Genomic DNA, 13,525 nt, shown 5'->3' with positions numbered 1-13,525 from the left:
ATCAGAAGAACCTACTCTAACGACTCACTACGTTTGTAGAAAATCGCCAAAATCGTTTCAGGGTCCCTTTAAGTAGCGTTTGTGAGAAAATTTCGCGGCAAGGTACCATACGTTCCAGAACCGAAACTAAAAATATTTAACATATTATTTTTCATTTGTTGATCGAAATAAAATACTTACGAGCAAAATATTTTAGAAAAATAATGTTTTTAAGGTTGTATTTTATAAACTTTGTGTCTAGGGAACCAGACGCACTCTCAAACGCAGCGTTCTGTGTGTTTCTGTGCGCACACCGGAGGACAACGCAACTGAACGTGAGTGTGCGCCCGTTTTTCTTGTTTAAAACCATCATTGCATCGCCAATTATTTTCAGCACTGTCCCAGAAACGTTTGTCGCTCGAGATGGTCGAATCATCTTAGCGATGTTCACTTTACGAGCACCGGAACGCGCTGCTGAAAACTAGGGCACCTCGTCGTAGTAGCACGTCTATTGACAACTGGACTTTCTGTTGTTGCTGAAAGTCTTGCTTTTTGAGTGTAGCTCAGCGTTAAAACACGGGCAACAGTCATCGTTTCTGGATGCTTGAAAAAGTGCACCGTTGCGTTTGAAGCGTAATCCAAGTCGGTCATGCAGGAGAGTGAAGTCGCGTCCGCGTTTCCCTGTAGAGCCGATGTTGCGAACGCGAAACCGATTCGCAACGCGACTACGTTGATCGGTATAAACTCCCAGACAGCTTGATTCGAATTCGCGATCCATTCATGCACGTTGGTGTTGGGTGTCAGTCAGGTGCAAAGTGCCCGTGAGGCTTCTTCGGTGTCGTCCCTATTTAGCTGCTTGCGTCGAGGGGCTTCTGACTCAGTTGTATTTCCATCGACGGTACTGTTTGCTCGCGGATACCTCGTTGCCGGCTTGATTGATTTGATGCATGCCCAGTTTTAAATGCATCGCAGTGTGTTCTTGACTGGCGTCTGTTCGTTGCCCATCGTGCATGCGATCCGGCAAACGCTTCGAATCGAAGAACGAGCTCGTTCTGTGTAGCGCACTTGGGCACGGCAAGATCTTGCAGTCGGACAAGGGTGGTCACTCAAGGCGGGAGAAAATTGCACTTCGTATCGTAGCCGTCGTATTTCTTACTCGACTGTGGCTGAGAACCGAATCGATAGAGCGCCAGCGGTCGCAAGCGTGCGCGAGCGTTCCTTTTGTTGTTGCTGGCAACAGCTGTCCGCGCCAAGCGACCCCCGCACACATTTGCTGAACCGCTCTCTCCGTTTTCGTTTTGTGCCCCCCCCCCCCCCCCCCCCAGTGATTTATTGACACGTGCGACGATCAGTAATGCAAACCCGAATTCACGCCACGAGAGGCACGTTGGGCTGCGTGTCATATATGATGTTGCGTAATCGAGTTTGCGGCGCCGTATTCTGATTTCTTCGAGGTGGTTGCCTAACTAGTGAAACACTCGTGAATTGTTGCGGTTCGGGTAGTTCCATCTGTCATTCCGTGTTTGCTGCCGGTGTAGTGATTATGCGGTGCTGCTTTTTTCAATGCGGTGAGATCAAGAGGTTGTTCATTGCAGGTTTACTTGTTTATGACTACAATAAAAGGTGGGTTTGCCGGCCTTGTAAATATGGGGAATTAAGTATTCTGACATTAAGGCTTATCACGTGGTTTAAAATTTACCTCCTTTGATTTCAAAGATGGATTGATGAGTGAGTGTGCACATTCCTGTGTCATCTGCTTCGTGGTGTATTGTGTGTAGCCGCATGTCGGTGTTGACAAAGGTTTTAAATTTTCTTTATAAAAATGAAGTGTTAAATTTGCATGCAAACGATCCCGTTGAGCTGTGAGGGTCATCTTTTTGGACCAGGTGCCTTTGATTTTTCTTTTTTTGTCTTCCTTGAACATCTCATCTGGTTGTACTTGGAATGTGCACACGTACAAGAATGGTACAAAGATGAATAATTAACAATATGTCACTGAATTACCTTATATAAGTTCGTAAAGTGCTGCATTGGAGATAAAATGAAGCCTTGTGCAAATGACCTTCCTTTTTCTTCCTTCTTTCTTTTTTTTTTTTGAACCACCATAGTTTTAGTGGAATGCTCATCTTAAAAGGTAGGGAAGTGTTATAAGCTAATTTCTGTGCCCAACATGAATGACTTGAGGCAGCTCAGCACTTTGAGACCATGAGTTTACATGATGTTCCAACAGAAGTATGCCTTCAATCACTTATTCTCCATCATTATTAGCACTCATTATTGTTGTTCTAATCTGTTGCTTCTGTTCATTCTTGTTGTCACCCTCACCCATTGGTTCTGTCATATCGCTATCTCCTCGCAGGCATCTATTTTTATCACTGCAGAGATGCAGCACTTTCATGGTATCATTGGTAATGGAAGGCTTTCAAGATGTCCATTTGTCTCGATTATTGTGGCCGAAAGAAGGTCGTTGAACGAAGATTTTGACTGGATTCCTTTTTGCAGTTTAATCGTGAAACCATGTTTTCGGGGTGTTATGTAGGTAACCGCTGAGCAGTGGCAATTGCCAAAACTCCTCTTCGTTGTCTGCCAGAATCACAGTTTTTGTTTCACAGCCAAATGAGAAACGTGTTGACATACATTAAACACATCTTCATTGTGGTTACCCCCTTAGTTGTTTGCAGTTCTGTGGAACAAGCTTGCGTGGAAAACAGTTGTACGCACGGCTCCCAAAGAGTGTACACTGTATTATGAAGGCTGAATAAAGCCCATGTAGCATACTCACTTACATATTGAATTTCAATAAAATGGTGTGGAAATGGAGCTGCATTTTAGAATTCTGTATCGCATGGAAGTATGTGCTGGGTGACATGTTGAGCGATGTAAATGACTTGTGGAATCTTGGAAAATGGTTCATCTTCAACTTACTGGCACTTTGCTTGAAGCTGATTAATGAGCCTGTGCTCATTGAAAGGTGTGGGCTTGGTCTAGTTTAATTCCGTATTTAAAACGATGCAAAAGACGCAAATAAGTGGAGAAGATGCCCCAGGGACTATCGTCATCTCACTCGTCTGTGTCCTTTGCAGCATTTGCAAGCAGTGAGAATGGCAAGCGTTTCATTGGTTAATTCGAGTAAGGGCATGTAATTTTTTTCAATCAACCACTTGAACCGTCTTTACAAGCATATGATCTTCGTATGGTTGATTATGAGGCTGAAAATATGATAGCTGCAGTAGCGGTTACTGAACCTAGTTGGGCACGCATTGATGTCTACTCATTGCTCTTCTATGTCAGGAAGGTATCTTAGCATGTGTGAGCAAGACTGTTCATTTGTGTCCCAGAGACTACAGCACCAGGTATGGACAGTCTAATAGAATGTTTTCACTTTCAACTGAAATTGACTCGTTTAAGGACTGCGCACACAGTGCCATCTGTAGGCTGGAAATTATGGTACGCATGCTTTATAAATGTGTTTTTCCAGTACTTTCTCCTAACAAGCATTGTAGCTTTTTGTGCGAGCTTAGGCACATTTGAGGCAAAGGTTGACTTTGTATAGGCTTATGCCTGTAAACAGCAAGGGAACACATTGATGCAAGAAGCAAAAACAGATGACACGAATGCTGACTGCCAGCTAAAGGCTTATTAGGAAAAAAATTGGAGGATGTTGGTGAATGCATGAGTTGGCACTGGAAAAAAGGACAATTCACTGATCTCATTAAAGTATCTATGCCACTGAAATACAGTCGCACCACTTAGCTGTTTGGTGTCAACCTGCAGATAGGTGATATCCAGAACATGTCGGCAGTGATGCATTACTAGCTGCTGCAATCGCTTCACATGCATGCAGTAGGTGAAAACATAGCCTTTGAGATTGGTTTCAATTATTATAAAGGAGCACATGCTGGGAGGTGTATCTGGACACCATTTATTGTAATTTTTTCAGTACTAATTTTCTATCTGTGCTTAAACTGTTTTTTTTTTCCCAGTACCCACTTAGTTGGTGCTTGTGTGATCTACTTTCCATGTCGCATCCTTATTTTGTGTGTGCATACACTGTCTCCAGTCATACATTTGAGTCCTTGAATCGATATCTTATTGCAGTTCATTTTTTTCACCAGAAGTGCCACCAGTTTTGCTCACAGTGCACAGGTTTGAACTTGTTGGTGCTTTGCACACAAGTCCAAAGCACCAACGTCACAGAAGTATGTCACAGAAGTTTGGTTCTGCTTGGTTGAGAAAGAAATTTAAGCGTCAACTGTAAGGTTTAAACTTGAAACCACCCTGACTTTAAATGTTCGCTCACTCTGTTGCTGACTGAGATGTGCAGACTGTCTTTTCAGCCTTGCTTCAGGTGTACTTTGCATTTGCAAAGTAGCTATTGTTAAGCCAGGCTAGTTGATATCTCAGCATTACAGAAGACATTTAAAAACAAGGGGTGAACAGTACAAAAGCTGACTTCCAAGGGATTTTTTTATTCAGAGACAAACATTTTAGGTGGAAAGAGACATGCACTTGGGAAGCAATAACAGTTGTGTGCAAATGAAATACGTGCGGGCAGTGATAATCGCCAAGGTATGCTAACACCTTGTTCAATAGGTAGAGCATGCCTGTGGGGCATTGCAGATGCTTCAGTTACTTCACTGGTTCACTAATCATTGTGCCTGGTGATGATTTCAACCTTTCGTGTGCAACATTTCAACCTATTTTCTGCAGGTGGAAAGGTTGTGAAAGTCAGTTATGGCTGAGCACCACAGCCACAAGCGACGCCATCCGGCGGAGCTTGGCCCGCCTCCACGCTGGCTCAACTGTCCACGCAAGGGAGCCCTCATTGCTGGTGAGGCTGTTAACCGTACTGTCAGATTGTGTTTGTGACGGGGAGAGAAGAAATCAGCAACAGCAATGTCGGTGCAAAAGCCACTGTGTTTCTAGAAACATTGTGTTGCTTTGAAGTTTGCCGCTGATTATGTGCCGTTTCTGAAAGTAAATCATTGTTGATAAAGTGCATATCTGGACCACAAGACGCAAGTGCTCAGGGCAAGCTCTAAAGAAAAAATTTGGCAGTTTTGCCTGAAGGCCATAGCATTGAAAGCAATAGTAAAATTTAGCGTTGTGCTGAAGCTCCTCACACAGCGTTTGAAGAATGCGCGAAGGTCATCACATTGGCGACGATACAGAATGCAGTGCAATTGATGCTGTTTGGCAAAGACAACACTCCGGCAGCTGTTGAGGGTCTCACAACGCTGCCATGATGAGGAGTGCACCTGAATGGTGCATGGTGTGAGACTCAAGGAAAACCGTTTGAATTTGTAGGTTGAAACGTACTGTCTGTTTCACTCTATGTACTGCTTTACCACTGTGTGGAACTTGTTGTGGTACGCACACAACTACTTAGCAGCAATTTTATTGCTTGTGCACACGTCGCTCATGTCAGAGGCAGAAGGCTTCCGTGGCATAATCACTTGAGTGGAGCCTGGGGGTGCTGTCCACTTGGTTTCATTGTTTTTGCAGCCAAATGCACTGCTGCATCTCTGGAGACCATCTAGCCCTTCACACGCGAGCCGCCTACAGGCGCCGATACTGTGACACCACAATGCTGCCGTAAATGTGCCTTGAGTGTCAGTGTAATTGATACCCCGATCAAGTGAATGCCAAGTCCCCCTCTCCCTGGATGTTATGTCCACTGAGTTTTTGCGTATGTTGAAGTTCACAGGTTGGCAGGTATGGTTGTACTGCATGCGAAAAGGCTGAACTCTTTACTTCGACCTATGTTAGGAGGAGCTCCCTTAATAAGGCTTTTAAAACACTGGAAATGCCGCTTGTGGTTTGCAGAGAAGTTCCTGCCCTTCAAGACGCCCCTGAGCGAGATTTATGATGCTCAAGTGCCCGAGGAGAGCCGTTTCCCGCCATCCATGCTGTTGGACTCCTTAACCAGCTACAAGGTGTGCGAGGCATCTATGCGTTTTACAAGAAGGATGCCTCAACCTCCATTCCTTTCTTTGTCGTGAAAAGGGTGGCGTTAGAGAATTCTTATTAGCTTGCTTTCAGTATTCTGCATTATACTCACTGAGGTAATTGTGAATAGAATAGGGACACTTGACTTCAAATAATTATCAATCCAAGAAAGAAGTTCGCTTTAGAATGTGATATTCCACAATGGTAACATCCATGTTGTCAGCTAAGTAATGCAGGAGCCTATGGAACATAACCGGCCGCTCTAAATAGCCTTCATGGATTGCAAAGAAAGCATTTGAATCACTGTAGATCTGGGCTTAAGGAGAGAAGGAAACATAGATCGACATCTTAATGAATATTGTCTTTATGGATTCCATAGCTACACCGTAAATATTCGCAAGAAAGGTGGAAAAATACTGGTGTTTTAAAATAAGTAAGGCAGACAGAAACAATTACTCCGCTGTTTATTCACTGCATACATATTCATGATACTAAAATGAGAAGGCTTAGGTGTAATGATTAATGGGAAATGTATGTGCACCCTGCAGCATACAGGTGATGCACTCTTCAACAGTGCTGGCAATGGCAACAAAGGATTAGGGAGCTGAAACAGCAAAGGTTTGACAATTGTTACGCAGAGACATAAGTAATATTCAATAGCACGGAGAGGCAACAAGAGTTGGTGATTGGTAGTCAGCCTCTTTAAGGCTGTGGAGGCCAAGTATGCAGAGGGCACGAGAAGGAAGTTTCTAGATGAATGCAAATGGGATTGGAACACAAATGGCATATGCTCTGAATTCATAAGCAGCAGTTTACTCATCTCCTTGAAATCAAAAGTGTACAGTTTTTGCATTCTACTGTTGCCAACATTTAAGGCAGAAATTGGAGGTTAACAAAGAACCTTCAGAAGGAACTTAGGATTATGCATTGATTGATGAAATGAAAGATGATATGTGTAACATTTAAAAGATAGGAAGACAGCGGTGTGGATTAGCGATCATACGGAGGCACTTGATATCCTAGTTAAGATTAAGTGTGAGAAAGTTTAGTTAGGGGCAGGCCATGTAAAGGCTTAGAGTAGGTCACCGGTGGATGGCAGATAATCAAGTGGTGGGATGAGATTACATCCTTAGCTGGCATAGAATGGAGTCAGCTGACACACGACAGTGGTAATTGGAGATTGCTGGGATAGTCCGTCATCCTGCAGTGGGCGTAAAATATGCTGACGGTGATAACAGTGAGTGAGGCTGCGCAGATGTCGGGAAATTGGCATGTCTGAGAGAAGTGTTGCAAGCGCGCCCCTTTGTGTCGGTCACGCATGCCTGTGTACGTGCAGCTGAAGATGGGCCTGTGGATCGACCTGACCAACACAGACCGATTCTATGACCCGAAAGTAATTGAGCAGAAGGAGATCCGGTACCTCAAGCTCCAGTGTCGCGGGTCAGTCTCCTGCTCTTGCTTCATTTGATTTATGCTGAACTGTGTGACAGAACTATTTCTGAATAACTGCATTTTCACCCATGCTACCTGTTACAGAAATTTGGGGATCATTTACGCACGCCAATTGTGTCACTTCTGTAAGAATTTTGCCTTGTGGTGCAGCTTTGATTTGATTTTAAAGCTTTAGTTGATGTGCTGCTAATCACAACATGCAGCGGCAGCAAACATTAGCAGTGAAAGCCCCCCTGCCTCCCCCCCCCCCCCCAGAAGACAAAAAGAGGAAATGCCGCTTTTGGAGCTTTTCTTCATGCTGATACTAATTGCGCTCGGTTACTTTGAAAACACTTTAGCATTGTGGTTTTTATAGTGTTAGCGACGTACTATGTGCATTGAATACAAACAAGGTACTGCTACTCAACCCAGTCCACTGCCTAGCTGTGAGAAGTGAATGCGACACCAATCCTAAAGGCCAACATAACTTTGCACTGCAAGGGCAATAACAGGGAGTAAACCTGCAAACATTTTACCGCCAGAGATGTTGCTATGCTGATAAGAGCGAAGTAAGCGTGGCACTCGCACCTCAGTGTAGTGCTAATAACGGGGGCTGCACATTGTTTTAGACAGCCAGATATGGTGACCTGAGTGAACTGAACAGGACAACAGACTCTGTCATCTGTCAAATTCTTAAGCATAAAAGCCTGGGAAGGTTGCTTTTGTTGTTTACCCGATGTGTCACAGCACCTTGTGCTGCCAATTGGCTGCATCTGTTGTGTGACTTGATTCTCACATCCAACAGCTTCTGAGTTCAGGGGCAAATCATGTTGGTTTGAGCAGTACAGTCTACTGTTAAAGAGAATGCCCAAATAGTATTTAGTGAATATGATTGGAACAACATTTGTTTGCCTTAGTTGGAAAGGAGTGACTGACATGATCAATTGGATGTACATTTATGCAAATAAACGTTTCTGGTGAATTTATACCTTATTGCAGCAATAATTGATGGCAGAACATTAATACCAGTTCCCTTTAACAATTAACTGTACAGTATATCTGTCATTAAATCTCATTAATTCAACCCTTGTTAACTTGGAAAACCATAAATTTTGGACTTGCCTAATCTGTATGCATTATGCAATTGCCTGAAACTTTTGTTAACTCAGATGTATTTTGCAGTGCACCATTTAATTAGGACAGCTCCTCAAGTGGGCAGAGCGTGAAGCTCCGTAAATGTACTGTGCAAAAGAGCAAAAGCAGTGTTAGCAGTCAACCAAAATGAAGCCCTTATATCCACATTGCCACAGTCATCAGCAGTACAGTAATCATATGGGAACGTCATGAGCATTCTTTGTGCTTTTTTGCTGCATTAACCCCACACATGACACCGCATTGTTCACACATTCACGGCGACTATGTGGTCGTTGTGAATGATCATGTTTATATCAACTGTGAATTCATCTGCAGCGGTTGCGTTTTGATTCAGTGCAAAGCACACATGATATCACAACAAACACAATGGCAGCCGTTGAGGATGAAACGCGATTCTACTGTGCCCTATACACTTGCATCAAACGTGCCGGCCACATTGCAAGGGACAATCAGTGTCATGACTGGTTCACAGGCAACAAAGTAACTGCAATGTGCATGTTAGTGAAAGGCATGTTTATTGAATAAAAAGGCATGTCTCGGGTTGCTGCAGTACTACAAAAAAGTTCTGAGGCCCTCGCCCCTGTGAATAGCTTATCAGTCACAAGATTATGAGAATGGCAGCTACTGAACTGATTTTGTGCAAAATATAGATGAGCATTGTAGATTTCTTCAGTAAGTGAAGGCATGTTGAAGTAGGAAGCATTTGTTTACTGTTTTCCCTGGTAGACTAAATAATTCTGCATTTGGTTTAATTCGGACACTTTATAGGCCACATAAAATTGATGAACGAGGTTTGACTGTATGTGCATGCATTAATGGTGTGCTTTAATGACCACGGAGTTTCCATAGGAGCTAGTGTGTGCAGTCATTGTTTGTGACATATTTGCTGCGGATATCATGTGCATTTTGAGGTTTGGCAATACTAGATTTTCTCGCACATCATTGAAGGCATTCAAAACAAAAAGTTGCCATATATACTCACTGGTGCATAACAAGACTTTACCATGACCTTTAGGGTTGCTTTCTATCCCTGTACACTGTAAAACATCGTTTGCAAGCTCAGGTTCTATCCAGCCCAACGTTGGGACTTTTGAACGAGTAATAACTGCTGCGGGAGACGTATGGTGGCAGCAGGGCAACACACCTCACCTGTGATGACACTGCACCTTTTTTGCGTTCCCTTGCGCAGTCATGGAGAGTGTCCATCCCAGGAGCAGACGGATGCATTCATTGGCGTCTGTCAGCGATTCATATCCATGAACCCACTGCACATAATTGGTGAGCAACTGCCCTTGTCATATTTATCAGATTGTCATATTTGCTGGTGAAGCCCTTAAACTGACCCTCACCCCCACCCTTCCCCTGCATAGGGTAGCAAACTGGACATGCCTCTGTTTGACCTTTCTCTCCTTTCCTTTTCTTTCTCCCTCAAATTCAAGGCTGAATAAGAAGCGTGTGTGTAGATGTGCAGTACAGCAGTTACCTGAAAGGGAAGGTTTATCATTCATCCGACCGTAGCATGAAGCTACAAAGAAAACCCATAAGGGTTTCTGAGCAAGGAAGCTTCACTGTTCAAGAAACCCGTAAAGGTTTCTTCTGTAGCTTCACACTAATGTCCTCCTTCATGAACCTTGCTGCACCTTCAGGGCTTCGGCAAAAGTGATTTGCACTATTGTCCTGAAGTGTTTGTAACAGTTTTGTAAGCAGCTGTGGATTGATTTTTGTAGCCCTTAAAAGGGAGTGGCATAAATGTCCGAATGATTAAAGTCCAAAAGAAAAGAAAAGAAAAAACCACTGAACTTCAGCAACTTCGTTCAGTTCTGCTCGTTTAATTTCACTGTAGGAGGATCTCGCAATGGATGCCATCATCTTTTCAAGAATGACTTTTTTGTGAAGAGTACATTGTTATCTACCGCTGCAGTATTGCTTGCCATGGCCTCTAGAATACAGTGAACTCTCATTAAGACGAAATCGGTGAGGCCTAATTCTCTCATATAACAAACAACATGGGAACATTCGTCTGGTTTTCCATAGACTCAGGGCAAAGAAAAATCCGCTTAAGATGAACCGCCTCAGACGTGCTCTGCGGTTAAGATGAACATTTGGAGTAGCCGCAACCGTTACCGATCCTTCTGGCTAGGGTGCCTCATTGTGCTGCGCGCCAGGACACACACATCGAGGCACCCTACTGGAGGCCGGCAGACATTACTCATGTACAGAGGCAAAAACAAGAGGAGGAAACAAAAAGAGACAGTGACACTTCACTTCGTGAATACAGGTGACGCACAAGCGTACGGGTGCTATAGCGCACACAAAACTATCGGCCCTTGGTGCACCTGGGCTGTCCGCATCGCAGATAGTATTCAAGACAAGGCTCTCGCTGCCACGCCATATGCAGCAGCCACCTTAGAACGCCTCTTTCATTTGCTTAGGAACTAAATTGGCAAGCATAGTGTCAGTACGCGCAAGCAAACATGAACACATCACACTCAATGACCGCACACACTCGCTGTCAAAATTCTGGCATGAGGAATCGCAGCAGTGAGCGAAGTGACCTTCATACTGTCTATCTCTTCAACGCAAACTGAGCGACGAAAACACAGCATACACAAAGCTACGAGCCATCGGCCTGCCTACACTGTGCCCCCAAAGCAGATCGCTTTGAAGATAAAGTCCGCACAACCGGGTGCGGCTGAAGTACAACACCCCGTTCTCTCCCCTTCCCGGTGCTGTGCGTGCGACAGATGATGGCGCACTTCCTCACTCCCATTTCTTCTTTTGCAGAAGCTGAGCCGCCATTGGCGGCTCACTGTCGCACACTTTTAACTCGCACACACAGCGTACAGAGAACGAGGACGATTTATCACAAGACAAACCCAGCACATCTGTATCACAAACAAAACCCATAGTGACTGCCAGAGGAGCTCAACCCAGCGCGCCTACACCTACCTTCCTCCTCCGCATCGTTTCACTTTGTCTCTCCATCCCCACTTCGCTCAGCGTCACCTAGACTTTCCTCTAAGTAGCATTGCTTTGCTGCACGCTCAACATGCTCCCTCATACTTACACTAGCTTGGAGCCTGCACCGATGACCTGTCAGATCGCAGATCCCTGCTTGAACTCCCTAGTGATCTTTTCCCAGCAGCAAGAAGGCACAGAAGGAATTTTAAAGTCCTTAGGGGAGATGACATTGTTTGTGGCTGCTCACTAATTTGCACAGAAGCGCCAAACATCCGTGACGAACTGGATGAAACCAAGCAAGAGTACCACTTGAAGACAGTTTTACTATTAAGATCAGCTAAATAAAGGCCTTTTATGTCATTTTTCCTCTGTTGTAAGTGCACTTCATTTACCGTTTTGAAGTAAGATATTTAGATGTGCCTCGTCATGTTGCCAATTATTCTTCTGATAAAACTAACAAATTTTCATGGTCCCTTTGAGTTCGTCTTAAAGGAAGTCTGTCGTATATGCACAGACGCTACCGCTCTCAGAGTCTGTGTGGCACACCAAACCTCATAAAAATCGCCGAGCGGGTAACGTTGTGTAATGCCTCAGTGGTTAGCAGGTTTTACTTCCAACTGTGCACAATTCTTATTTTGCCGTGAGATGTATCCCCATGAATCAGTCCAACTATGTTCACTCACCTGAACAGAGTTTTCGATAAGGGCCCCAAAGTAAAAACAAAAGAAAAATGGAATGAAAGTCGGAAGAGGCCCTGCAAGAGGCCCCATTCTTTCTTTTTTTGTATCTTCCACTTGCATTCCCCTTTTTTCTTTTCTTTTATTCAGAATATAAAATGCATCACAAATTCGAACTACGTAATTATTTTTGCAGTTCATTAAAAACTGTTAATTCCCACAGTGCTTGCCTTGTGTTCTTTGTCTGTTGCTGCCATACACCTGTTAATAAAAATCAAGCCCCTTGGGTTTTCCTTATTGTTTTTGCTCACCTGGTGAATGGGTGGCACATGGCACGATGAGGCCTTGTCATCCAGCCACGAAAGGAGCAAGCTTATATAGGTTCGTGGCCTTGTAGACGGCAGGAACATTGTCCACAGGAGATCTTTGGAACTCAATCAGGGAGCAACTGATGTTAGAGGGACACTAAAGGAAAAATATTATTTGAGCTTTTTTAGTATATCACTCTTCTACAAAGCCACTCTTACTGTGAGAAGATGCTTGGCAAGCCAGAAAAGTCGTAAAAATGCCAGCTTGCTGTTGCATCATGGATTTGGACGGTGCCTGCCCGGGTCTGCTTTGCATTGAATATATACTTCATTTCACAAGCTGTTTGCAGCACTATGGACGGTAGGGGACTCTTAACCAATGAGGGCTGCAGGAGCACAGCAAATAGTCCGTCAAATATTTGAGCACTTTAGGACTAGATTTAAAACAATAAACACAAAAATTTAAAACAGCTTGGAGTGACAATTTTAAAGTATAGTGAGCGCTTTCGATCAGTCGTGAAACTGATAGCAGTGACCTGCACGAACACAGCTCCTCGGAGGCCTGTTACAAAGTGGTGATGTGCTGTCTTTCGGCAACATGGCATTGACCGATTCAGTTGTCTCCCGTGTGCCGTCTGTGGAAGGTGTGCTGTTTCCCCAAGCTGGCAAAGCAGACAGCTTTAAATGTTCTTGAAGGGCTTCGCGCCGAGTGCAGAGGCAGTTCAAGCTTGAATTCCCTTATCAAGAGGGCTGCAAAACTCACCCAGGTGAGTGAGCAAACGCTCTACGAGTGGACAACGGAGATGGAGAAGGCGGGCAGAGTGATGTCACCAAAGAAACGTTGTGGTGGAAAAGGTGGTGAACGAACAAGGAAGCTGGGCAATTTTGACCTGAGCGTGTTGTGGAAGGTGGTGCACCACTGCTTCCAGAGGGGAGATTCTGACTCTCGCCAAGGTGGTGCAGCGTTTCAAAGAGAATGACACCCTGCCATCTGTGCTGATCTGAGTTGTGGCGAGGCTGATGAATTGTGAACCCATCTAACAGGATAACTTGATTCATTTCTTG

The 13,525-nt window shown here is 44.3% G+C and overlaps 1 protein-coding gene across 1 annotated transcript in view; it reads left to right on the top strand.

Annotated features, from left to right (window-relative positions):
• Positions 1-248: 248 nt before the first annotated feature.
• mRNA-cap (mRNA capping enzyme) overlaps positions 249-13,525 on the top strand; it is a 118,571-nt gene continuing 105,294 nt past the window's right edge. Inside the window, exons 1-5 of the mRNA XM_065453311.2 lie at positions 249-314; positions 4,690-4,810; positions 5,806-5,915; positions 7,265-7,368; positions 9,704-9,792. Of these exons, the coding sequence (XP_065309383.1) occupies positions 4,714-4,810; positions 5,806-5,915; positions 7,265-7,368; positions 9,704-9,792 (400 nt within the window). The 5' untranslated portion in view covers positions 249-314; positions 4,690-4,713. The remainder of the gene's footprint in view (positions 315-4,689; positions 4,811-5,805; positions 5,916-7,264; positions 7,369-9,703; positions 9,793-13,525) is intronic.

The sequence above is a fragment of the Dermacentor albipictus genome, chromosome 3 (genome assembly GCF_038994185.2).
Source record: "Dermacentor albipictus isolate Rhodes 1998 colony chromosome 3, USDA_Dalb.pri_finalv2, whole genome shotgun sequence".
In the NCBI taxonomy this organism is placed as follows: Eukaryota; Metazoa; Arthropoda; class Arachnida; order Ixodida; family Ixodidae; genus Dermacentor; species Dermacentor albipictus.
Note: the sequence above shows the minus strand (reverse complement) of the source record. Positions and strands in the feature narration are given on the sequence as shown.